Below are 25618 nucleotides of genomic sequence, written 5' to 3'. Positions count from 1 at the left end.
AGTGAAACTAAATTCCTCTAATAATGACTCAAATTCAAACCTCATAAATAGATAAAATATAGTTGGAAGAAATTACTCATTAAAAACAATCAATTATAAATTTCAGTCAGACAGAGTTTAATTATCAAAACAAAACAAAAAATTGAGGTCAATTAGAACTTTACCTCATCTATCTTAAAAGTGTAATGTAAATAATGAACTTTCAACTAATTAACATTGAAAAGTTAAACTCCAAAAATATAAAATTCATATCTATTTTCATCATTAAGTATTAAAAGACACTAAAATCAAATATTAATTTAATGTTTTTACTAATTTATGTAGACAATTCAACTTTCTCAATTAGTAGACATTGAGTTAAGAAATTAAGTGAGCACCATGATATCATAGTTTTAAAATGCAGTTCGCAACATCAATTGTGATATAAAGATTTGCAGTGTAATCGTAATTTTAATTACCATTACCATGAGCCTCCTCCTCCTCCTCCTCCCAACATTCCAGTCCAAAACCCACTTGAATTATAACCTTGTTCATCCTTAATATTATTCTGATCCAATGTTAGGTTGGTACTTGAAACCTGTTTCAAATCCTCAAAGGGAAACAAAACCCTCCCTTCACTACTCTCTTCCACACCATGATGATGATGATCAACACTTGCAAACTCACTTCCTCCAATTCCATCCAAAGAAAAATTCATTGGCACTTGCTTAAAATCTTGAACTGGAAATCCACAATTATTACTGTAAACATTGTTGGAATTATCACCTTGAATAAGAGGCATAAAAGAATATTGCAAACCCCTTGAACTTGTAGTTATTCCAGTAAGAAGCTCCAATGCTGAAAGATTATGATGAGAAGTTGAAGCAGCACTAATAGGATCAATAGTTGTAGTTGAAGTTGATGAAGAAACAGAACTTTTGTTGTTGTTTTGTTGAATCAAATCAGTTATGTTACCACAAGATCTTAAATTCAGATCTTGTTTTTGTTCTTCATGATGGATCTTGTGGTTTTGTTGTGACAACAAAGTTTGAGGTAGGTTTTTTGATGAATTAGAAGTTGTTGTAGTAGTTTTGTTTTTTCTTGAACCACCACCAACAGGAATGTTTCTAAGAGATCCACCTTGAGTCCAATACCTTTTACATGTTTTGCAAAAATATCTTGGTTGTGTGAGGCTATAATTGTTGTAGTAACAGAATTTTGTGTTAATTGAATTACACCTTGGACAGTTTATAGCTTCTTCTTTTTGTGGTCTTGCTTTTCTCTCTAACATTGCTTTTTCACATGTATTTTTTGTTGCTACTATCTCCTTCATCAATTCAAAATAAATTATTAATTTTTTATTTTAATGGATCAAAGCATGAATATATATTGTGTGTATTTAGGAATTTATTTTTATATATATACATTTGTTTTGTTAAAAAAGAGAGACTAAGAATGAAAAGATGAAATTGGAACTTGTTTATGGGAAAAGGAAATGAAAAAGTAAGAAAGGGAAAGGCATGTACATAAGTTAAAGAAAATTAAGGGTATAAGCTGATCTATCATATGAGTATTTTAGTTTCTTTCACTTACACCAAAAAATGTGATAGAAATAATGAAAATTAATCTCCATATATAGAGAAAGTGTATGGATTAATTGATTAATTACCTGTGGGCACTGAGTTGTGTCCATGGATTGATGAAGAGAAGAAGAAGATGATGATGATAAAAGGATGCAGTTGAAATAAGTAGAGAGAGAGAGAGAGAGTGTGTGTGTGATGATGCAGCTTTGTAGAAGAAGAAGAAAAAGGGAATGTTTTTGAGAGGCTTGTAAGATGTGAGTGGGGGACGGTCTACTATGTGAACAGTTGGATTACTTTTTCCATCTTTATGATTTTTTTTACTTAATACAGAAGCCAACATGCTGCTCTTATTACTTTTATTTTTTATTTTTTAATAATAATGATTCATCTTCTCACCCATATTAACAAATAAATATGTTTTTCGTTTTGAATTTTTGAATATCGAGCATATTAATTAATGGAATGTATTCCAACTTCCAAGTACCGGTCCGTATGGCTGTGGGAATAAAAATTGCTAACTGAAAGAATAAGTTGTGTTGGGAAAAATAATAATTTAATTTTGAAAAAGTTATGTACATAAGTTTATATTATAAATAATAAATTTTTATATTTAAATCACTAGTAATTGTATTTAAAACACTTGTTAACATTTATATAAAAAAAAACAGAGAGATAAATAACGAGGTTGAATTCAATTAGTTAAAATGGTCTTTCTTAAATTCTTTAAAAATATAAAATTATTAACTTAACCAACTATCGTACTTTTTAATTCGTAGGCTTAGGTATTGGTAGTAAAATTAAAAACGAGATGTTTTATTTAATTTGATTAATTGTTGTTTCATCGTGCAAAGGAAGGAATAATATCATTTTTCAACATTAAAAAATTCACTTAGATAAATTAATTGAAAATGTTCAATTTTTATGATGGTATTGGTTAAAAGGTAAAATTAAAGGTTTTACTTATAAATTTTACCATTAGTAATTGCGACCTTTGATGTGTTTACAGTTTTCTTGAATATTTGTTATGTTCTTGGGATGATACCTATGTAAGACTACACTTGTAGTGTCAAAAGTGTATCTTGTATTGGGTGTATTAGTTTTCTATGCTTTCGATAGTGATATTTTATATGTGAATAAATACAATTTTATTTCTTCAAAAAAACTAACTACTAACATTTTCTTATGAAAAAAAGAGATAGATAAAAGGTGTGCCTCGAAAACATAATAAAGTGTGCATTTGTTACTATTTATTATTTAAAAAAATATTTCTTTAAATAATAATTACTTTAAAAAGTTCTATATATTTATTTGTTATAGTTTCTTAAAAAATATAATCTAAAAATGAGAGGATATTTTAGAAACTACTCCAAAAAAATATTTTTTATAATTGATTTTTTTCAAAAAATAATTTCAGACAATCATAAAATAACTTATGAAGTATTAACAATTAATGATGTAATAAAATCAGTCATTTTTCTAGTTATATTAATTTTTTTAAATCTCTAAAAATATGTATTTTAAAAATATTACACACTGTCTGTCAATAAAAATAGAACTGATGAAGTACTAACAATTAATGATGTAATAAAAATTGAACAATAAATATAAGAATAAGTGTGAAAAATTCAATCTAATTGATGTTTCAGCATCATTAAATTATGACTCCACATAAGTTTAGAAATTTTTTTGAAGTGGGTCATGGCGATCAATTCATTAAGACCAATGATTTTTCGCAGTTTGATATGTTGGAGATTTGATCACCGGTGTATACTTATATTGTTACGTGACTTGCGCAATGTATTTGGATTTTTAACAAAAAATTTAATAATTAAAATAATTAATAAAATAAACTTTAGTATTTATACATCTATAATCTTTTTTATGTACGAAAACTCTCTACATATCAATTTACATGATATATTTATTAGGTTAGGTTAATTTATATTTATGTAATAAGAAAAGATACGGACAAATTAATCGTTATCATATTCATATATTATACTTAAATATACATTTCGATAACAATAACACAATATAGTTACAATATCTATATTAATTAATATATTTGTTAATATCTATCTCATATAAGTCTAGTCAAAATTTATCACAATTGATTAAAGTATATCAAATCCCACAACTCACGGTTGTCTTTTATAATTTGATTTTTCACAAACGTTCATAATTTGGAATTACAAGAGCAATGTCCGTAAGACTTTGCGAGAGTAATGTCCTTAAGACTTTGGGTAGAGTATGTTGGGCATAAGATGCAAACCTCCTAACTAGGTGTACATGAGTTAGATTGGATCTTTTTTCTTTTCTTTTTTTTACCGAATCTGATATTCGAATTAATTATTTTTTTTGGATTGGGTCGAACTCTCAACTCATGAGTTTTACATCAAACTCGAAGCAAACCATCCTAATTATGAGTATGTTTAGGTTAGATTTGGGATCATAAAGAAAAAGTATTTGTTTATTTTTAAAAAATAAATTATATTTAAATATTTGAATATCTCAAAAAATAATAAAACTATAGCAGGATATATTATTCAATATTTCAATATATTATAAAACTTAAATTAGTAACAAATTTTCAAATATGACTGAACAACTAAATTTTAACCATACATCAAAAATATAAAAATAAAAATAAAAACATATATGACATGTCAATAGATTGAGTTTGCGTGTTCAAAATATTAAATTTATCACCTGAATCAAATATCATTAACTTTAAATAAATTAATTGAAATTAAATCCCAATTTAAATGAGTTGAGTTAAAATACAAGTTAAATTAATTTTGAGTGATAGAATTTATGAATTTATATGTGCCATAAATAATTTCAATAATTTATTTAATCTATCATAAAATAGTCGTATATCACCAACTTGGTTGCTAAATTGTTTGATGGAAGCAATGAATGAATGACTCTGACTTTATTGACCGAGCCATAGTGACCAACAGTTGGCTAAATATTTTTACTCGTGTAGTTTAAGGAATCTAACGAGCTTCAAATCATACTCCAATTCTTTTGTCTATTGAGGTGTATTTTTACATGTTTAGACAATCCAAGTTTGAGATTTCATGCTCTTAGAAACCCGATTTGGATATGTTTCGATATATAGCCTCTGTCTCATAAAATTAACAAATTATTTTTAAGTTAATTGAAGTATTTGATAAAATTAACAGTTTAATTAATTTAAAAATATAAAATAACATAAAAATTATTTTTAATAAAAAAATATTAAATCTATTTTATTTGTTTATTTTAAATCTATTTTATTTATTTATTTTAAATTAAATTAAATAAATAGATTATTTACTTTAAAATATTAATTATTTTAAAATTTTAAAATTATTTATAAATAATTTAAAATTATAATAAATAAATTATTTATTAATTTGATATATTATTTTATATTTATATAGGTAGTTTGTTTATTTTTAAATATACTAAATAAAGTATTTTAAATAATTGACTTTAAAATATTTTTTTATTAAAATTATTTTAGGCTTAATTATAATTTTAGTCTCTCTATTTTTACTGATTCTGGAAATTGGTCATTCTATTTTAAAAGTGGACAATTTTAGTATCTTTCTCTAATTTTTTAACTAAAAAATAATAACGTAAGATGTTTTAAATAACATAATATATAATAGGATAATATAAAATGATTAATACATATGAAATTGGAATAAAACGTCGTAAAAAACTTAGATTTTAACTTCAAAATTTTTTATATTTTTAATTTAATTAATTATATATAAATAATTAATACATCTAGATAATTATATATTATTAAATTATATGTCACGTCATTAAAAATATATTGAGTCGTCGTTTTTTAGTTCAAAGATACGTGAGAGACTAAAATTGTTGACTTTTAAAATATGAAAACTAATCTCACAAATTGATAATAATAGAGGAATTAAAACTGCAATTAAGCCAATTGTTTTAAATTTAAATCATATAAATTATTTATTTTAATTTATAATTAAGAAATTATAAAATATAAAAAAAAAATTGTTACAGTAATAAAGGATAAAATAAATAAATAAATAAATAAAAAGTAAATTATAAACCAAAAACTCTCAAAATTATCTGAATTAATTTATTAAAAAGTGCTATAAATGTATAAGTAATTATTATTAAATAAATCTTAGTTATAAACTAGAAGCTTCCAGAGCCATATTTAGCCTCATATGCAGGCGGATCCAATTTTAATTATATTACAAGTGGATTCAGAATAGTTCGACTTTAGATCCTAGAGCTCGTCAAGAAGTATAAGGAAGATATTCAAAGTTGTAGGAAAAGAATTGAAGAGGGGTGTATGTGATGTTTGTTTTTCAATATAGTAAATTGTCTTATAATAAGACACAAATTCATAATAATGATATAATGGAAACACCATAACAAGTAGCTAAAAACAAGTGATATCTTATAATTTACATTCAACCGTAAATACATTAATACTAAACAAAATTAAATTGAGAAAATTATCATTATATTTCTTTCATTTATAATCACTCCATAATTAATGTAGAATAAACTATTGTTATTAATTGTTCAGCTGAAGATAATACTATACATGATAAATTTTAATAGTAATATATATGATTCTCTCTTTAATAATTTATTGGATCTAATATTAATTAATTAAATATTGTGTACTGATGTTGAATTTAATATTTAACGGTTTTGAATAAGTTTCAGGTGATATCTTTCCATCTATAATATATATAATATTTCTCAAATGTGAGGGAAGAAAGTGGCAAGAAATTAGATGGGTTGGTAGTGATTTGAAGAGCAGGTATTTGTTGATTTGGCAATATTAATTGGTAGAGTACGGAATAGTGAATGTTGTTCTTCTATGGGCCATAAATATGTATAATCAGCAGAGAAGTGATGATGATGAGTATGGAAGTTACAACAACCGCAGAAGCAAGCATTCACATGGGTAGCAGATCCTGAGTCATACAAATCACATGGCCCAGGGTATATATGTCTATGACACCACCAAAAGAATTGCCCACTATCCACCAGGGTGTCATCGTATAAGCTTAATTTACTCGATACTGCCACACATTTAAACTCACTAGACCAAAGAATTTAATTGTCATATATTCAAACTTTTATAACTTTAATTTATCATAATTATTTATAAATACTATTTAAAAATATAGTTTTTGAAAAATTTATACATAATTGATATTTTAAAGGTCATTATTTATTGATACCGTCAAAATTCTTTACGATAATAATTAATATAAATTAAATTTGGGAGCAAATACATTTAATATGTAACACAATTTAACTATTATTTTTGAACAATTTTTATGTCATTCTTTAAAATAAAAAAGTGTATAAATACTCTTAATTGTTTAATAAGTAAGTGTGTTATTTTTTCTGCATCAATATATAATATATAAAGTTGATCAAATTATTTATACTAGTACATTTATTTTTTAATTTAATCTCCTATATTTAATATAAAAGAATTTCTAATAAAAATTTTATTTTAATTAAAATTAAAATTATTCTCTATTTAAACATTCATTTCATTACTCTCGCAAAAAGCTCCACCGAGAAGAATATCGCTTTAATCTAATAAATAAATATTAATTATTTTAAAATAGAAAAATCTCAAAATAATTTAGTGGTGTTAGATTTAAAATATAATATTATAGTAAAACTTATTTATAGATGACATGTTATTAAATTATTAATGATTTAATTCGATAATAACAAAATATGTTAATTTTTTATTATAATGCTATTGTTATTGATAAAAACCATGAACAAAAAATACTTGGATTAAAAATAAATTTTATAATGATACAACGAAAAAAGAGATAAATGAAAATATCTATATATAGAATTAGTTAACCAATACTCGTTCTATTAATCACATAGAAACTAACTTTACCGTACTTTTACATTTAAATTTAAATATCTTTTACGTCTAATATATATTGAGTTATATTAGTGTATTATTAAGTACAATAACTCATTTTAGAGTGGCTATTTGAGTCAACGGATCTCCACTTCTATAAGTAAATCCGATAAATGTTACTCTATTTACAAACTCAATATAAATTATGAATTTCTCTAATCCAATTGTTCATTATCGATATAATATATTATTGAGCAAATACACCAAGGTTTATATAAATTCAAAACTCGTAGCTATGTAATCTAATAATCGTTATTTATCTATATTTTTTAAAAACTTATTAATGAGGTATCCAATAATTTTAAAATTTTATAAAATTACGTGGAGTTGATTTACTCAATAAAAAAATGTCATTTACATCGAATTATTAAAATGAGTAACTTGTCAAGAACATACTCATTTAGTCAATAGTGTTGAGACAAAATCTCTCTCAAATAATTTTAATGATAACAAAATTACTTAAACGATTATGATTGTAGTTAATGACTAATATGTGCTTTTGAGTGAATTCATATAAGAAAATAAATTATTAGTCATTAAGACAAAAATGAGAAAAATCTGATTCAAATATGGAGGATTGGAATTTGAGAGGATGACCTCGTAAGAGGATGAAACTTCAAATCTGCAAAATACTCTTCCTCACTGAAATAAATTGTTTTATTCATTAAGTGAAGGGAAAACAATATTAAAGAATGAATAAATAAAGCTTTTGAAAGAAAGAAGTCATAAGGCAAAATAATAGGTACGAGGAAGGATTAACTAGGATGAGTCTATGGTCAACATCTTTGAAAGCGACCCAACATATCTCTCACATGCTGAAAATGACCCATCATCAACCTACAAAAAGGCAGTAGCTAATACAACAAATATGTAGCTCTTACATGTCTTAAAGAAAGGAAAAAGAAAAAGAACATCACATGTAGCTCTTACATGTCTTAAAGAAAGGAAAAAGAAAAGGACGTCACGTGTGGTCTTACATGTCTTAAAAAAAGGAAAAAGAAAAGGACAACACATGTCCAAGTTCCTAGGAATATTGAACCTCGTGCAGGAGGATGAACTGCATTAGTCCAAGGACAGCTGGATGACAATTTCGTAAATATGAGGAAAGACCTTGGACTTTTTGATTAAAGTACCCAACGGTCATAAATCACTTGCGACTTGGAAATGTTATCTCAAAGTCTCTATAAAAGGCAGTATGCTCTCCATTATCCAATACACAACAACATTGCATTAAAAGATCGAGTATCTTAAAGCTATCAAGAACAATATTCATCATCTCTTCATATTTTCTATAATCCTACACTAGATCTTTGAAATATCTTTTTAGAAAGTATTTAAGAAAAGAGAAACAATCATACTCATATCACTTTGTAATTTTCACGTGAGTTACATTTGGAAATAGTTGGAACTTGTTAGAAACAAAATTGTAAGCTTGGTGAGGCTAAAGAATACACAAAGTGTAATAAACCTCTGTGAGAGGTCGATCAGTTTGATCATTAGTAAAATCTCACAAGTGTGTGAGGAGTGGACGTAGCCTTCATTGAGTGAAGGAGTATAAAAATCATGTGTGTCATTCTCTACATTTTTTCTTTCTTTTACTCAACACAAATTTAAAGGTTTAAATAACCATCCTCGAGTTCGCATCCTCTCAGATAATAACATTTAAAAAACACATGAGAAATATATATATATATATATATATATATATATATATAATTTACACCCAAATACTTTTTAGAAAGTGTAAGTTAATACCGTAAACCTTTTTACTTTTGATTATAATATCTCACAATTTCTTTAGAAACTTACTTAAATAGGAAGATATTGATATAAATTATACTTTTTATTTAATTTATTTTTCATCTTTAAAATTAATATTAGTTTTTCTTTCTTCATTTTAACTATTTTCTTTTGTTAACTTTCTTATTTATTATTTATTTAAAAAAAATAAAAAATTAAATTTCTTTACTGAATTCCAAATTTTTATTGGACATACTTTGTAAAAAAAACTTTTAAATCGATTATCAAATAGAAAAAGAAATTAAAATAATTTATAACTAAATATATACATTAAAACTAAACAAATATCACTGAAGTTTAATATTAGCATATTAAAAAACAATTAGTATATAAGACCTAACTCAATTGAAAAATATTGATATAGTCAAATTAAAATTTTGTTTCAAACTTGAGACTTACAGTGATGTGCGTGAATTTTAAGTAGTGTTTATTATTTTGTCTATATACAACAACAACAATAAAAAATTAATTTGTGTTAATAATAAAAAATAAAAATATTTCAGTAATTAATCTACGTATTGTTTGAAATTTAATTAAGATTCTTTTTTGTAAGTTAATAGAATGATTTTCTAAAATTGTTACTAGAGATGGGTTATTAGAAATTTGAAATGTTACTTTGTCTAAATAAATAAAAAATGTAAGATTGTTAGTCTGCATTTAAAAATTAAAAATTAAATGATAGGGAATATATGAGTCACATTTCTATTATATATATATATATATATTCTTTATTTTTAATTGATGTAGGATTAATTACTCACTCCTCTCAAGTGTGAGTCATCAACATCATTAGACTTGATTTACATTAAGATCTTAATCTTGTTTTTCCACCAAATTAAATCATACATTTGATACTACTTATTGGAGAATCTGAGGAGTGTCGGAGTTACAATGAGTCAAATGATTCATAAAAACAAGTAACACTATATCTTCAATCTAAAATCGTCAAATTTTGATACCACTTGTTTAAGAGTCACGAGAAGTATTAAGAGCAACAATGACTTAAACGTTCATGATCATCACAAATTTCTTTAAAATATTAAATATATAAATTATCACTCTTAATATTGAATATTTAATTCATTTATAGTTGTAAGATTTAATCACTTACGCTTACGCATGAGTCAAACAATTCATAACTTACACTTTTTTTAATCACTATTAATTTAAATGAATTTTATAAAACTATTATTACTTATTTAAAATATTAAAAAGTGTTTTTTATTCTAAATAAAAATGTTTTGGTTGTTAATATACGAAATAATAGACATCTATTTATAAAAATATTTATAATAATAGAAAGAGAAATTGAAGCAACCTATGACATTGACATGTGGGAGATGAGTGATTCCTATTTGGAGCAGGATAGTGGAAGCCAACAATGTGTGATTGAAGAGTTAGCATCTTCAACTATATGACTGAGTTGTCACGCCATGGAAAAATTGGTAAACATACTCACACGTGACACTATGTTAAGAAAAGTTCAGTTCGATTTGAACAGGGATCATTTTAAAGATGAAATCATGAAAATGATGAGTTAAAAAAACTAAAATTTAAATAATTTTTTTTAAAATATTCATTTTTTTTTGTTTGTAGAGAAGAAACCCCTCTCACCTCCATAAAAAAAAAGTAAAGTTCCACAATCCATTTTTATCACAGCTTCTGGATTGACAACGGGTTAAAATATATTTTGATCAAGATAAAAATTCTACATTTTTTTATCACAAATATCTTTGTTTTCTTAATACAGACAAAAATACAGACAAAAAGATATTTGTTTCGATCACAAATATTTTTTATAAAGTGTAGTCATTTTAATTATATGATAATAAAAATTATTAATGTTTATTTCTTTATTACAAGTATTCTATATTTATATAACTTTTTTATTAAATTTTATTAATGTATCTAAATCATATCATATTATATATATATATATATATATATATATATATATTTAAACTATTTGTACGTGTGATTTACATCCACAAGATTATTCGAGTCTAATTTATTAGATTTATTTTCAAAGTGATAAAATTGATTAGTTTTATTAAATAAATAAATGTATTGAAAAAATTATTACAAAATACTATTTTAATATCTGTCTTCATGTTACAAGCTTGTTTTATTTTTATCTATAAAGTCCAATATTTGTTGGGAGTTGTTACATAATTCCTACAATATTCAATAAGACCCCCATATCATTCTTAGTAAACTAAATTTCCCCATTTGTGTTTCGATGGGTACAATAAACAATTATTTAAGACAAACAAATTTTTTTTATAAGTGTGTGCGAATGCGGAAATGGAAATGAAAACTGGAGAGGTATACTATACTTTTGTCATTTGAGAAAAGATGGGGTGTGTTTTAATGTATACGGGTGGGGATAACCATATCCTATATTTTTCCTTCTAGTTGGGCCTTAGATTTAACATTTTTATTTACTGGGCTTAAGTCTTTCTTTTGCCAAAGCTGGGCTTGAGTCTTTCTTTTGCCAAAGCTGGGCTTGAGTCTTAAAGAACTTAAAGGGACGTAGTTAAGTAGTATAAAGTTATACCTTGTACCCCTAATTTTACCTATACCCCCATACTATTTTAAAAATGCCAAATTTGTCTTTAATTTTTTACACTATTTTACGTACTATAAAATAATTCAATTTTTTCGGTAAGTAAAAGATTTTTAAAAATTACCGAATTTTTTTTATAAGATTTCCGGTATAGCAGGTTAAAAAGGTATTTATCAGAATTTTTATTTTAAAATTTTTCAGTAAACAAAAGTTAAAAAGGTCAAAGAAAAGTTGCCTCAATAAACTCTTCTGTATCAGAAAACTAGTTACAAAAATTTCTGGTACACAATCTTTTTAAAAAATGAATTAAATAAATGATAAAGGAATACAAAATTAAAAAAAATTAAAAAAACTTCATGAAATCTTGTAATTTCAAGTTTTTCAGTAACTATCGAAAAACTTTAAAAAGTATTCTAGTACTCAGTTGTATTTTAAAAATATTGAAAGAAGTTTTCTGGTAGTTCTGAAAAACATCAAATAAGATTTTTGATATCAAAAATCTTAAAAATAAATTTTCTGGAGTGTAACTTATGTACTGAAAAACTTAATTTTTTCTTTTTTTTAAATATTGATAATCACTTTTGTACTAGAAAAATGAAATGATAAGAGAATAAAAAATAACAAGTTTTAATATTTATGCGAACGCAAAATTGTCCACTTATTGTATTTATGGGAATAAAAATTAAATTTGAAGGTAATCACTTGACCCAACAGTGCTTTATGTAGTTGTGTTACAGGCTCAAATTCTCTATTACAATTCTTGTTTTACAAACGTGAATACAGTTTAATCCTTGTGGATAACAAATACATCTTACTACTTACCTAAACATATGACGGGCCCAGACATTGAGCAGTGAGACATCATTATTTCTTTTAAATATTGTCTGATGTAATTATACTATCTAAATTTATTAAAATTACAAATAAATTTTTAATTATCTCTTTTGTTATAAATGTTATACACCAAAGTAATTAACAAAAAATAAATATTAAATTAATTATCTAAAGCTATTTAAAAACTAAAATGACTAATAAAAGACATATTCAAAATAGCTTGTGATTTTAATATTTTAAAGAGTATTATAACAATGCTCACATATTTATTTAAAAAATCCAAACATAGTAGAGACACAATCTATAATATGTGTCATTTTCTTTAAAATTTAATTAATTTATATTGTGAATTTAATTATTTTTTACACTGTCAATCAATAACAACCGTTAAATTATTAATAATGTGTAATTTTTACTGTAAATACTATAAGACACTCATATAGTTGATCAAAATTTGCTTTGTCATTGCATAGAAATGAAATTATTTTATTTTTTATATATTTAATTTTTAATATATTAAATATGAAAAATATTTATTTTTCAAAACTAATTACAACAATTGCCCACACTTACTTGTGAATAGGTTCATCTTTGTCTAAATTATTCATGATTAGGGATACCAAATACATGTGATCGACCATCATATTTATATATCGCAAATCTCTAATTACTTCTTCATCTGACCTTCGTGTGTATTCATGCAAATACGAACATACTATTTATATATATAGGTAATGCTAGAATGTACCTAATGTTAATATTCAACATTTTATTAGTAATATTGTTAACATATATACTCGTCCAAAAAATAGTAGATTTATTCTAACAAATATTTGTAACTTTATGACTATATTATATATACTCCCTCGTATAAAGGTGTTTTGAATTTAAAACATCAAAACATAGATCGCGTCTAAATTAAATTTCTTTTAGTCCAAATAAAGGGTTTTATTAAAAGTATGAAAAGGATCATTAATATATGATTCAATTTTAAACTGGTCGGTCACATCGGCTTTAATATTATAAGTCAATTATTTTAAAAGTTTATATTATTGCATGACCACGTATGTATAAAAAAAATGCATAACCTATGATGTGATATGACTCTGAAAAAATATCATAAAAATCAATATCATTAATATATTTTTAATTGAAAGACACAAATTAAGATTTGATAAGTTAATTTTTATAGTTGATACAAAAAATACTCAATTAATAAAAAAAAAATATTGCACATGTTAAAATTCATAAAATCACAATATAACACTATTATTTTTACAAAAACTTCACTTTAAATTTTGTATAATATTATTATAGTGTCATAATAATTTTATTAAACTGACCTCCATTGATCAAAACATATATTTACTAAATTAAATTTTGGTTAATCAAACTTTAAAATTTTCTAATGTGCACAGCTAAAATAGTCTTATATTATTATACATAAATTTATTTTATATCATTGAAAAAATAAATTCTATCGTATAGCATTTGATACGATGATAAAACTTATTAATCAAATAGAAATAACAATAGTAGATTATAAACATATCTTTTGATAAGCTACACCATATCCTAAATAATAATAAAACTCCTACTTAAAATGAGACGAAGGAGGAGTAGTAACAGAAATCACAAATGATTAGCTCCATGCATGTGTTGCATATTTCAACCACTCAACATGACACGACAATCCCAATTTCGCAATTTATTCATCCTAGGCAACTGTCTATTCCACGTGTCGTCCAATGAATGGCTTCCAAATTCCACAAACGGCAAGAACACGTGCTATCCCTATCGTTTCCTTCTTTAGTAGTTGTCCACGTGGCAGTAATTGCCGCCGTCCATTTATATCGCGGCTGACTCTTACGTCATCACCGGTTAACGTGACGTCACGTGGCGAGCACGTGGAAGACTCAGAAACTTTGGACGGTGGTTTTATACGAATATAGTCGGTCGCCAAACAGCAATGACAACATCTTATATATACTGTTGCCAAATTATATTCATTTTTTTATATCAAGATATCAACTTCAATCATTTTTGAAAACAATGTGTATTTATCACAGTGCATAAAACAAATGATATTTCAAAAGCATATATTTGGCACCTACTTCATGATTTGTTACAACACGATCTCAAGAAGTAGATATTGAATCGTTATATGGGTTGAGACTCCAAGCATACAAGAAGAGTTTAACCTCTTAATTTATTAATTAAAAAATTTATTTAATTTATATATATATATATTTATATTTATATTTCTTCCAATCTCAAATATAAATAAAACAAAATAGTATTTTATGATTTAAAATATAAATAACTTTCAATGATTTTTATTATATTAAATATTATTTTTTCTATAATGTCTTTCATTTAATTTAAATTTTTTATTCCTATTTTCAATATCTTAATTAATGTATTTATGTTTACAAAATATTCTAAGAGTAATTTTAGAAGTTAATTTATTGATTTTTGAATTTCAATAAAAATTGGTTGATTCCTTAATATATGTGTATATTTTTTTTAAATACAGAACTTAAGAGAATAGTCTGTATAAATAATTTTTACATTATTACCATTGTTATTAAGAACGTTTCATTTTTATCTAAAATATTATTATTTCATGAGGCCTTTAATTATATAATTTTAAACTTTTTTATTAATTTTAATCACGAATTTAAAATCTCGTTATCCAAAAGTAACTTCAAAATGACATTGGTGTACGTGGAGCCGCAGACATAACATTTTTGTTGTATTAAGTGAATGATTATTTATGTATGTAAATTTGAATTGAAAACGGATAACAAGAGAAAAAAAATATATGACAGACTGACACCGAGTATATATATATATAATATTTTTCTTTTATTTTAGTTAGCATGTAACACATATCAATCATGATATTTGAGTTGGATACATATATTTATACAGTGTCGACTACTTTTATCTATTTTTTGTGTTTAAATAACAATGCTGGGTTGAAAAATGAGACAAATAAAAACACATAATTATTTTAAACATAAAAAATAACTAAATTCAAACAAAAAAATTAAAACAAAGAAATAATAGGACATATATGATCAGTGTAATTTTTTAATATTGACGCCTAATTAAAGTGTAGTAGTTAACGGTTATTTTTAAGTTGTAATTATAAAATAAATTTATGAAAATCTATTGTGTTTTTTCATTAAATGTCAATATAAAATTATTTTTATATTGATAATATAAAATCATTAAACTCTAAAATAAATAATTAAATGAGTAACTTTATCAAAAAAATTTGTAGGACATCTTCACCTTTATGCGAACTTTGCCAAGCAAATCAACATTTTAATTCATGACAATAGGAATAGAACAATTTAGTTTTTTAAATTTATAAAATAATAAATTAATCTTTAAAATTAAAAATAGTTAGTTGCTTAAAACTCTTTATCTATTACCGCCATCAACTTATTAAGTGTCTAGGTAGCATCAATATGTGATTGTCACACCATAGAAATAATTTTGACTACACAAATATAAAAATCATATTCAAAGGACTAATTAGATATTGAAAATCTTTGTTTAGGAATTAAAGTGAAAAACTGTGTATTTGAAGGAAATTGATTCTCTTATATATAATTTATATACGAGAGAATAAAATGTAATCTTGCATCATCACACAAAAATTATCATGTAGTTTTTTTATCTAAAAAAATGATACTTTTTCCTTAATAAATTATACATGATAGAATTTATTTCATATTTAAAATGAAGCATTTTGGAAAATATAGGGATTGAAGTTAAAGCAACACACAAACACTAATTTGTTGGCAAGTTACTTTATTTATGTCCTAGCTAGCTAGTTTATTAGTTTGTAGATACAGAGAACGAGTGTAGTATAAAAGGATCAAAGTATGCTTTTTGTATTTGGTTTTTTAATTAAGCCATCACTACCATATGAATTACATGAGATGTATAGCCTAGCACATTACCATTTCTTAGAATCCAAACAAGCTTTGATTGTTTCGCTAAGAGCTACTATCTCCAAAATAAAATATAAATATAAATAATAATTAAAAATTAATGTATTTAAATTAAATTTCAAAAAAATATATTCGTTATATTTTTTGAAAATGTTTGACATACAAAATATTCAACATCATGTATATATACATCGTTCTTAATTATATTTTAAATACAATATCTAATTCTGATGTTAATGTGTTTAAATAACACACCTCTATATTTTTATAGGTTAATTAAACTTTTTATGTTGTTGATAAATTGAACTTTTTATTTTTATTTAAGAGTAAACTTCATTTTAAATGTTGCACCAAATACACAATATGCATATTTAAATGTATCATTTTTTCAGGAAATCAAAATCATATAATACAAAGAAGGTTAATAAAAATAGAAAAAATATAAGAATATATCACAATTAATTATCCCATGAATTTATCAGAATTAAATATCATATTGTAAAAGATAAGGTTCGACATCAATTAATCTCCCATGAATCATTGTCAATCTCTTAGAAAGTCGAGGTGATCTCTATCAGATGACATATGAAAATGAAACAAAGAAAAACAAATTGACGATTATAATTGGATATAATTCATTTTAGCTTAATTTGGTGATTATACGTATGGACAAGGTTCTCCAGAGGGATGGGAATTGAAGGTAAATGATGAGCATTATCTAGTTCTAGGAAATAGGCATCATGCACTTTCAAACGCTAACGACAGATAACATATTTAGGACCTCTCGAATATATTTTTTGGGATCCAAATTAGTTTGAGTTTTTTATTTTTTATTTTTATGACATTTTCTTTCTAATATGACGTAATTTATATGTCATCGTGAGGTAGTTGATTGTGAATCAACTAATAAAATATGCAAAAACTTGGTATTGAGTAAAAATAAAGATAATTTTTGGATCAAATCATAAAGTTGATTATAATAATAAATATAATAAATTATATATTTAAATTAGAACAATTAATTTCTAACTAAAGAAATTAATTTGTAACTAATGTCTAAATAAAGTAATTTATTTATTATTAATTTTACATCTCCATATAGATCGAGTAAATTATTAAATTGAGACTCAAAATTACGATAACCAAACAATTTCAGACTTCAAATCTATAAATTAACTAAATGTCTTTCATATTAATCACGTCAATCAATTGTTCACTCTATCAATCATTTTTTGAATTTAGGAATTGAGATTTGAAAAAATAGGGTAGGCATGTTAGTGTAAACTAGTTTTACACTAACAACCAATTAAAATCAAATCAAGTTTCTTACAGTTACTTTTAATAAAACATTTTTATAATGCTTATGTGACAATAAAGTGAATGGTTAATGGATGACAGTGTAAAATCATTTTATTATACTATGAGTGCATCTTCATTAAACTTCATAGATTTAGAGAAATAATAAATGTATTTTTAGGGGAAATAAGATATTGTATTTGCAAATTTTCATATTTTGAGGAATAAGATAAATAGAGACGGTGGAAATTATAGTCGTTAGATGTTAAAATGTTTCGTGCATCATGATTTATGTGTGGAGAAGCCACCATGTTAATAAATGTGACACATAAATACGCTTAATAGAGCTACTTGACGGAGGGAGTAATTTGATTGACATGATTCAATACAATTGATACTTTTGTTAAATCGTAAATTTGGAGCCCAAAATTGTCAGACATTCAAAATTTTGAGTTCCAATTTAGTAATTTACTGTGTTTATGTATCTCTTTATAACATATATTAATGAATTCCGACTCGAAAATAACAAATTTATGCATGTAAAGCTCTCAATGAATCCATTTTCCAACACTTTTTATCACATAAAAATGTGTCTCGTCCTATTTATTGGATTCCTCTTGAGTTTGGTCATGTGAAGCTAAATGCGAATGACGATATGATTAACCAGACTGCATTGGTCAGAGGTATTATTTGTGACCATCATGTTAACTATTTGTTTGAGTTTGTTTAGTCTCTTAGTGTTTGTTCTATCACTGTGAAATAATTATGAATTATTCTTTTAAGGTTATCATTTGAGATGGGTTTTGTAACTATTGATTTTGAATCTAACTTGAAGGTGACGGTGGGTCTCATTCTTGATCATTATTCTTTATTGATAAATTAAATCTTTAAAACATTTCTCTTTATCCCACACATTATGTCTATAGTTTACAAATAACTTTTGTAGATAAATTTTTTGATGTAAAATTTCCCCCCTCTTTTACCTCCCTGCCCAATAGGAGTATTGTTGATTTTCCAATGAGCTTTCAGTTTTTTTTCTTCGTTGTGTTGGGCTTTAGCCCTTTACTTCCATAACAAAACAAAAAAGTAAATAATGAAGCAAAAAGAAGAAGAAAAAAAAGACAGTTTGTTTGGTTGTTGTAGAGAGGACCCACATTGGACCACTTGACGTCAACATGCTTTCATGTACTTTTCTGTGTAAGCTTCTTGATATTCAAATTTTGACAAAATTATTAAATACTATTGCAAGCCCTGTGATTTAGGGAATTGATATGAGTGCTTTTCGCTTCTTTGATCTCACATCAGTTTCAACTCACATTAAGCATCAACTTCCTAAACTTTGATCATGAACGAAAATCATAAGGTTTTTAATTCTAATTTGAAATTAAAATTTGTAGTTTTTTATTTTAAATGTAATTTTTTTTCAATTCACTTTTACATAAATATATCTAAATATAAATTATTTTTACAGTTAACTTATTTTTAACTAAAATTAATTTAATTAAAATGTGTCACCACTAGACAATCATAAAAAGGATGTAGGGAAAAAGGTGCAAAACATATAACTAAAATGATGAGTAACATTGTGACTTAAATTTTGATTCATGCATTTTCTTTGCAGGCAGAAATGTGACAGGATTCAAGATACCTTAGTGACATTACTACTCAGAAGTCAGAACATACATTTAGAATTTGCACTAAAATGGGGGCTAGGGGAAATGCTGTTGAAAAGTTGCAAGATTCCTGTCACAAGATGTTGCCCATTTTAAACATTATATGTTTGCATTATTAAATTGTTATGTGAGTTTAACATCTATTTATTTTATAATCACTTATTGCAAATATCATATCCACTTGTTAATTTAATGATTTACTAACTAATACCCAATATTTAATATGATTCATTTTAAGATGAATGGAATAGTATCTTTCTAATTTTATAGAGTTAAAAAAATGTAAATGGAGTTTGCCAAGACCATGAATTGAAGTTGACGCATTAATCCATCATCTTAAATTTGATTCTAACAATTTGGAAGAAATTTTCAATTTGATACTTAAAATTGGTATATATATATATATATATATATATTATATATATATATAAGTAAACGTGCAAGTACTACATGAGGATGAGGTTTCTTGGTTTTATAACCTCAATGAAATTTTTGGATCTAATAATATCTTGACCCAACTTGTGTATTATTATTAGCATTTATTTGGAGGACGAAAATAAAAGAGACTGAGACGGCAAGCAATGTGTCATGTAACATTCTTAGCACTGTTGTCACTTGGCACCCACGGTTATTCCAAATACCCCTTCCTAGTGCCACTATAAAAGACGGCTAATAACTTATAAGAACTAGTACTAATTATTTTTTAATATTATATATGCCCTCAAAAATATTATTATTAGTATTATATGTTGCCCACTTTTTTTAAGTATAGAGAAGTCATAACTTTAACAATATCTTGAAAAACATTATTTTAACAAATTTTAAATTAATAATAATTTTTTATTGGTCAGCTTTATTTGTTAAATTTATAACACATACATCTAATCAATATTAAGTACATATTCTCATTTTAAAACACAAGTTGTTCTCAAATTAAAAAATATATATATTCAGAATGAATTATGTGTTTTCTGATAACAAACTTCCATATTTATTCTAAATTTTAAAATTAAAATTACTTTGATTTTAATATAATACTTATTTCATGTGATTTTAGAATATAATTACTAAAAATTAATATTATTAATATTATAATATCAACATACCCATTTCATGTAAGACTATTCAAATGATTTTTTAATCCAAATTGACCATTCCTTGATATTCAGATATTGAAATTATACGTATCAAATTATTTTTCGCTTAAATATTTTTATTTTATTTTAATATATTTTTAAAATTAGAAAGTATATATATAAAAAAGGGAAAAAAGAGTAATTTTAGATGCAAGATATATAGATTTAAAGAAAAATTAAAAGATGATTCAAAAATACAGTTTTATACAATGGGTACCATGTAAATATTTTCTGGTTTTAATTTAGAGTTGATCCAAGATATAAATAAAGTCCAGTAAAAAATTATTTAAACCAAAATTCAATCTTAAACTTCATTAATCACTTGAACTTAATCACTTTATTACAATTGTCATCAATAAACTTTTAAAATTTCGTTTTAAATCTCTATAAAAAGAGTCACATTTTATAGTCTATGCAAAATGTTGCAAATATTTTTAGTCCTTATTGTAACATGAACACATATTTTTGAATGATTTCTTAATATATATTTAAAATACTATAAAAAGTTTCACTAAAAAAATAGTTTAAAATTCGATCTATAGGTTTATATATTAAGAATTTTTTTATAATTGAACATATGATATTTAAAAATTTTAAATTTGTGCTAATAAACTTTTAATATTATTTTAAATATATTTTAAAAATATCATTAAAAAAATTAAAAATTGATAGAAGTTTTGTTCCATAAAAGACTATATAATCTTTGCATAATAATCTTACAGGAATTAAAAAATACAATTATTTTTACGATGACTAAAAATAAGAATTCAAAATTTTATAGAAATTAAATAATTATTTAACCTTTTATATAATAATAATAACAATAATATCTCAAAGACAAAAAGAGATAATACCATTTGTTAGCATCTAGCTGTACTTATCCAGTACAACCTTGAAGACAGTGTCATACAAGAATATAAATATATAGATGTCTTATGTAGGAAAATATAATTAAACAACAACAACCAATATCTAATTAGAGTATAATTAAAATATAAAATCATCTTGAATGAGGTTTCTTAGGAAGCTATTAGCTACTTCTATATTGGAGATGAAAAAAAAAAATAGTGGTTATCAAGAGAAGAGTACTCTCCAAGCACAGTTTTTTTTATTGATTCCACTTAATAGATATTAATAAAATAAGTGAATGTTGAGATATAATGATATACAGTCATTAGTAAGATTTTTTTAATAAACTGTTTTGAAGTGTTAGATTAAAAAAACTAAAACCTTATGAAATATTAATATTAACAAATTATAAATAAATAATGTTTAATTGTGGAACCCATTGATACACCAAATAAAAATACCATTCCATAATAATAATAATAATAATAATAATAATAATAATAGTAATAATAATAGTAATAAATAATTAAAATATTTAATAAAGAAATAATAGTTAGAATAGAATTACATTTTGTTGTTAAATAAGACTCTCTGTCTCTGTCTCTGTTCTTCTGTTTTGAAGGAAATTGGTTAGAATCACATTCTTTTCATTTTTACTCTTTCACTTCTTCGATCTTCACCTTCAAAGCCACTTTGTTAAGTGGGTACCTCTCAAGTTCTCTTCTTTTTTTTAGGGTTCCTTTGATTCTCAATTTGGATTGAAGTTTGGTAACTCTGCTTTGCTCAATTACTGTTGCCACTATCTATTCAGGGTAAGACCCATTAGCAAGTTAATCTTAATTGGATTATTGAGCTAAGTTGTATGATAAATTCAGTAGTGAAAATTGATTTTATTCATCAAAATCAATTAATGCTTTTATAGGTTAGATACTGATTTTGAATATTTCTATACCTTGTTTGAAAAATAGCTCAACCTAGTTAGTTCATCTTATGAATTGGGATGAATTTTGAAGAAAAAAAAGTTTTTTTTCTTTTTTGGGTTTGGATGGTGATTAATCCAAGCTTTGAAATACAAGGTTGTGTTTGATTTTTAAATAGTCCAATGGAGCATTTTTCTCATTAATTTGAAAAAGTTTTGAACTTCAAACTTGGATTAACCCAATGGAGCACAAAACACGTTTTTCCATCAATTGGTGGAAGGAAAATAGATTAAACAATGCAAGTTTTTTTAATTTTCTATTGTTGCTTTTTTGTACTTGTTTGTAAATTCTTTACTCACAAGTCAATAATTCTTTTTCTTCAATTTTATGATCCAAAAAACCTTTTGTTTGAAGCTACTTTACCTTGAGGAGTTCTAATTGATTTGTTTGTTGTTGCTTGTGTTGTTGATGTAATGGGGTACACGAGGGAAAGATACCTTTATGTTTTATTATCATCATTCATTCATTCATTCATCACCATGCATGTTGTAATCTTTTGAAACCTTTTTTTCTATTGTTATTATTATTACAACAATGAAACCTTTACACGGACCACAATTGTCATGTTTCATGTCATTCTTGTGATTTTAGTTTCTTTTATGTCTATAGCTTTCTCAACCTCAAACCCTTTTCCTGCCTGTGAATTTTTGGCAAAGAAAATAAGCCTAACTTTTGACTTCACCAGTGAAACTGCCAGAGCTAAGGACAAGGTTAGTTAGGTAAATTTTAGGTTCTTATTATTAATTATTAAGACTTTAGATTATGAAATGAGGACATAACAAATAAATAAGTTAGAACCAATAATGCAGCTGCAAAAAGGCCAAATGAAAAAAGAAGAAAAATCAATGCAGATGAATAAAATATTGTGTTATTTTTTTTTCTTTTTTTTATAATAACATGGATAGTTACAGTACACAGCTTATAGCTAGTAATGCTGCTCGTGAGTAACCTACTACCACTTCTTTATTGGTTGGCATTTAATTAGTCATGTCTTGATGGCTTTTTTACCATTAATTTCCATGTAAGTTGTTGTTAGTGTTTTATTTCTGAACTCTTTTTAAGCTTAATTGATATCTTTGTTAGTTTTGTAGAGCTTTTATCTATATCATTTTGTTCTTAAATTTGTGAAGCTTGATGTCTGAAACAGTTCAAATTACTCATTGTCTTCACAGAAACATAAGATTGTTGGAGGTGATTCACCGTGACTTGTTTGTACCGGCAGGTAAAGTAGTACTCAGGACATGGGCTGCATGGTGTCCACCCCGAAGGATTCTGGTGGAAATAGAAGAAGGCCGGCGAGTATCGGGGAAGTTTCTGTGTATGTTCCCGGTTTAAGAATCCCTAAACCGGTTGATTTTCAACAGTCACTTGGCGATTGTTTGTCGAAGAACATAGTGGAACGACTATCTGCTCTTAGAACTCGGATAGTTGTAATGGCTGGCCAAGAAGGTCCTACAATTACACGAACGAAAAGAAAAAGTGCCACGCAACACGGTTAGTGTTAACAAGAAGGACTGATTAATTTTTATAATAAATAATAAGTTGGTCATATTTATTGATGCATCACTCAATTTCATTCTCAGGAGGTTCAACACTGGCTGATCTTCTACAGGCTCTTGAAGACTACTTACCAGTACTTTTGGGATTAGTCAAAGATGGTAAAGCATGTTTTCTCCCGTTTATACTTGATGCAAGTTCTTTCAACAGCGAGCATGTCTTGATTAATTGGTTCTCTTTATTGTGCAGGAAGCCATTTACAATACAAAGTACAATTTGTTTGGGTGAATCAGGAGGATGAGGCAGAGGTAGTTTCTTAATTGTTTTCTTTTTTTTGTTGCCATTTTTAATGCATACATGTTAGGGTTGATTTGAATATCTAATTCTATACATAGGATTGGTAATCAATTTTTTCTCATTCTCTACTTTTTTTCTTCTTTTGGCGTGACCGGCATTTACAGGAAACAGCCATGTCTAATGCTTGGTATGAAGTGTTGTCAGTCTTGCACTTGATGGCAACACTATCGCTATCACAGGCTAATTTATTACTTCTTCCAAGAACTTCCACTGATGGTTATCAGCCAAAAGTATCCGAAGGTGAGCAGTACTGAATATTTTTTGGTGCATGACAATACATTGGTCATATATTGTCTTGTTATTTTGACAGATTAATACGAACTTAACTAGTTTGCTGTAATTTTTGTTCAACTCTTGGTCATATATTGCAGTAGTTGATAGACTGGAAAACATATTATAGAACTGTGTTTCTAACGAAATGTCTTCGTTGATTCCCTTGTGTATTTCTCTTCTGCTGTGGAGTTTTAACTTTCGGTAACTACTCATTACTAACAGAAAACAGACGAGCCTCTGTTGATATTTTCTTAAAGTCAGCTGGATATCTTGACTGTGCTGTCAGACATGTTCTTCCACAGTTGCCTGCTGAGCTCAGGTTAGTACTCTTATAATGCAATAAATTGAATGTCATGTCGTTATGTGTAATCTAAACAACCATATTCATTGTTTTTTCCAATTACTATTCTCATTGTTTGTTCTGATTTTAGGAGAAATTTACCGGTAGACCTTGCAGAAGGAGTTCTTCGAGCACTCTGTCTACAAGCACTGGGACAGGTATGAATGTTTTACTTTGCATACCTACCAAATAATAATAATTCGTCATACGTTTTGTTAATTCATTTATGCATGCTTAAATTGGAATGCCCCAAAAAAATGATTTAGAGATGGAAATATCATATTTAATGGATGAAAAAACCAATGCATCTTGTAACTATTTATGGTGGAAAACCTCTTGTATACTATTCTTATCACAGTCATGTTGTGTATTCAAATAATTGACTACTTGAAACCACTTGTTTGATGAAATTTTATGAGGAAGTGGATATAAATACGTTTTGCTCATAATTAGGCTAATTATAGAAATTTTAATTGCATGTTGAGTACTTGAAACTGGGGCGTTTTAAGCATCCTATTACTATTCTTTCTTTCC

At 25.5% G+C, this 25618-nt stretch overlaps 2 protein-coding genes across 7 annotated transcripts in view; one reads left to right on the top strand and one right to left on the bottom strand.

Moving 5' to 3' along the window:
* Positions 1-238: 238 nt before the first annotated feature.
* On the bottom strand, positions 239-1846 carry LOC101489067 (dof zinc finger protein DOF4.6-like). The gene is made up of 2 exons (XM_004495441.4): positions 1649-1846; positions 239-1306 (listed from the first exon to the last, which is right to left on the bottom strand). The coding sequence occupies exons 1-2, from the start codon at positions 1670-1672 to the stop codon at positions 461-463; spliced, it is 870 nt and encodes a 289-aa protein (XP_004495498.2). The 5' UTR covers positions 1673-1846; the 3' UTR covers positions 239-460.
* Positions 1847-22239: 20393 nt separating this feature from the next.
* LOC101515213 (uncharacterized) overlaps positions 22240-25618 on the top strand; it is a 6337-nt gene continuing 2958 nt past the window's right edge. The window contains exons 1-8 of one of the 6 annotated variants that reach the window (XM_004495437.4): positions 22240-22449; positions 23227-23327; positions 23840-24111; positions 24201-24275; positions 24364-24422; positions 24576-24711; positions 24967-25063; positions 25176-25242. In XM_004495437.4, the coding sequence (XP_004495494.1) occupies positions 23859-24111; positions 24201-24275; positions 24364-24422; positions 24576-24711; positions 24967-25063; positions 25176-25242 (687 nt within the window). In that variant the 5' untranslated portion in view covers positions 22240-22449; positions 23227-23327; positions 23840-23858. Of the gene's footprint in view, positions 22450-23226; positions 23328-23617; positions 23639-23764; positions 24112-24200; positions 24276-24363; positions 24423-24575; positions 24712-24966; positions 25064-25175; positions 25243-25618 lie in introns of those variants that run through there. The other 5 variants (XM_073367886.1, XM_004495436.4, XM_073367884.1 and 2 more) reach the window with 5 other exon arrangements.

Source organism: Cicer arietinum, chromosome 4, assembly GCF_000331145.2.
Source record: "Cicer arietinum cultivar CDC Frontier isolate Library 1 chromosome 4, Cicar.CDCFrontier_v2.0, whole genome shotgun sequence".
Lineage (NCBI taxonomy): Eukaryota > Viridiplantae > Streptophyta > Magnoliopsida > Fabales > Fabaceae > Cicer > Cicer arietinum.
Note: the sequence above shows the minus strand (reverse complement) of the source record. Positions and strands in the feature narration are given on the sequence as shown.

What these genes read in the sequence shown, in the direction of transcription:
- LOC101489067 (XM_004495441.4), bottom strand. Translation starts at nt 1,672, where the DNA reads ATGGACACAACTCAGTGCCCACAG. An exon ending in ACACAACTCAGTGCCCACAG is followed by an intron (nt 1,307 to 1,648) that starts GTAATTAATCAA and finishes GAATTGATGAAG; the next exon opens with GAGATAGTAGCAACAAAAAA.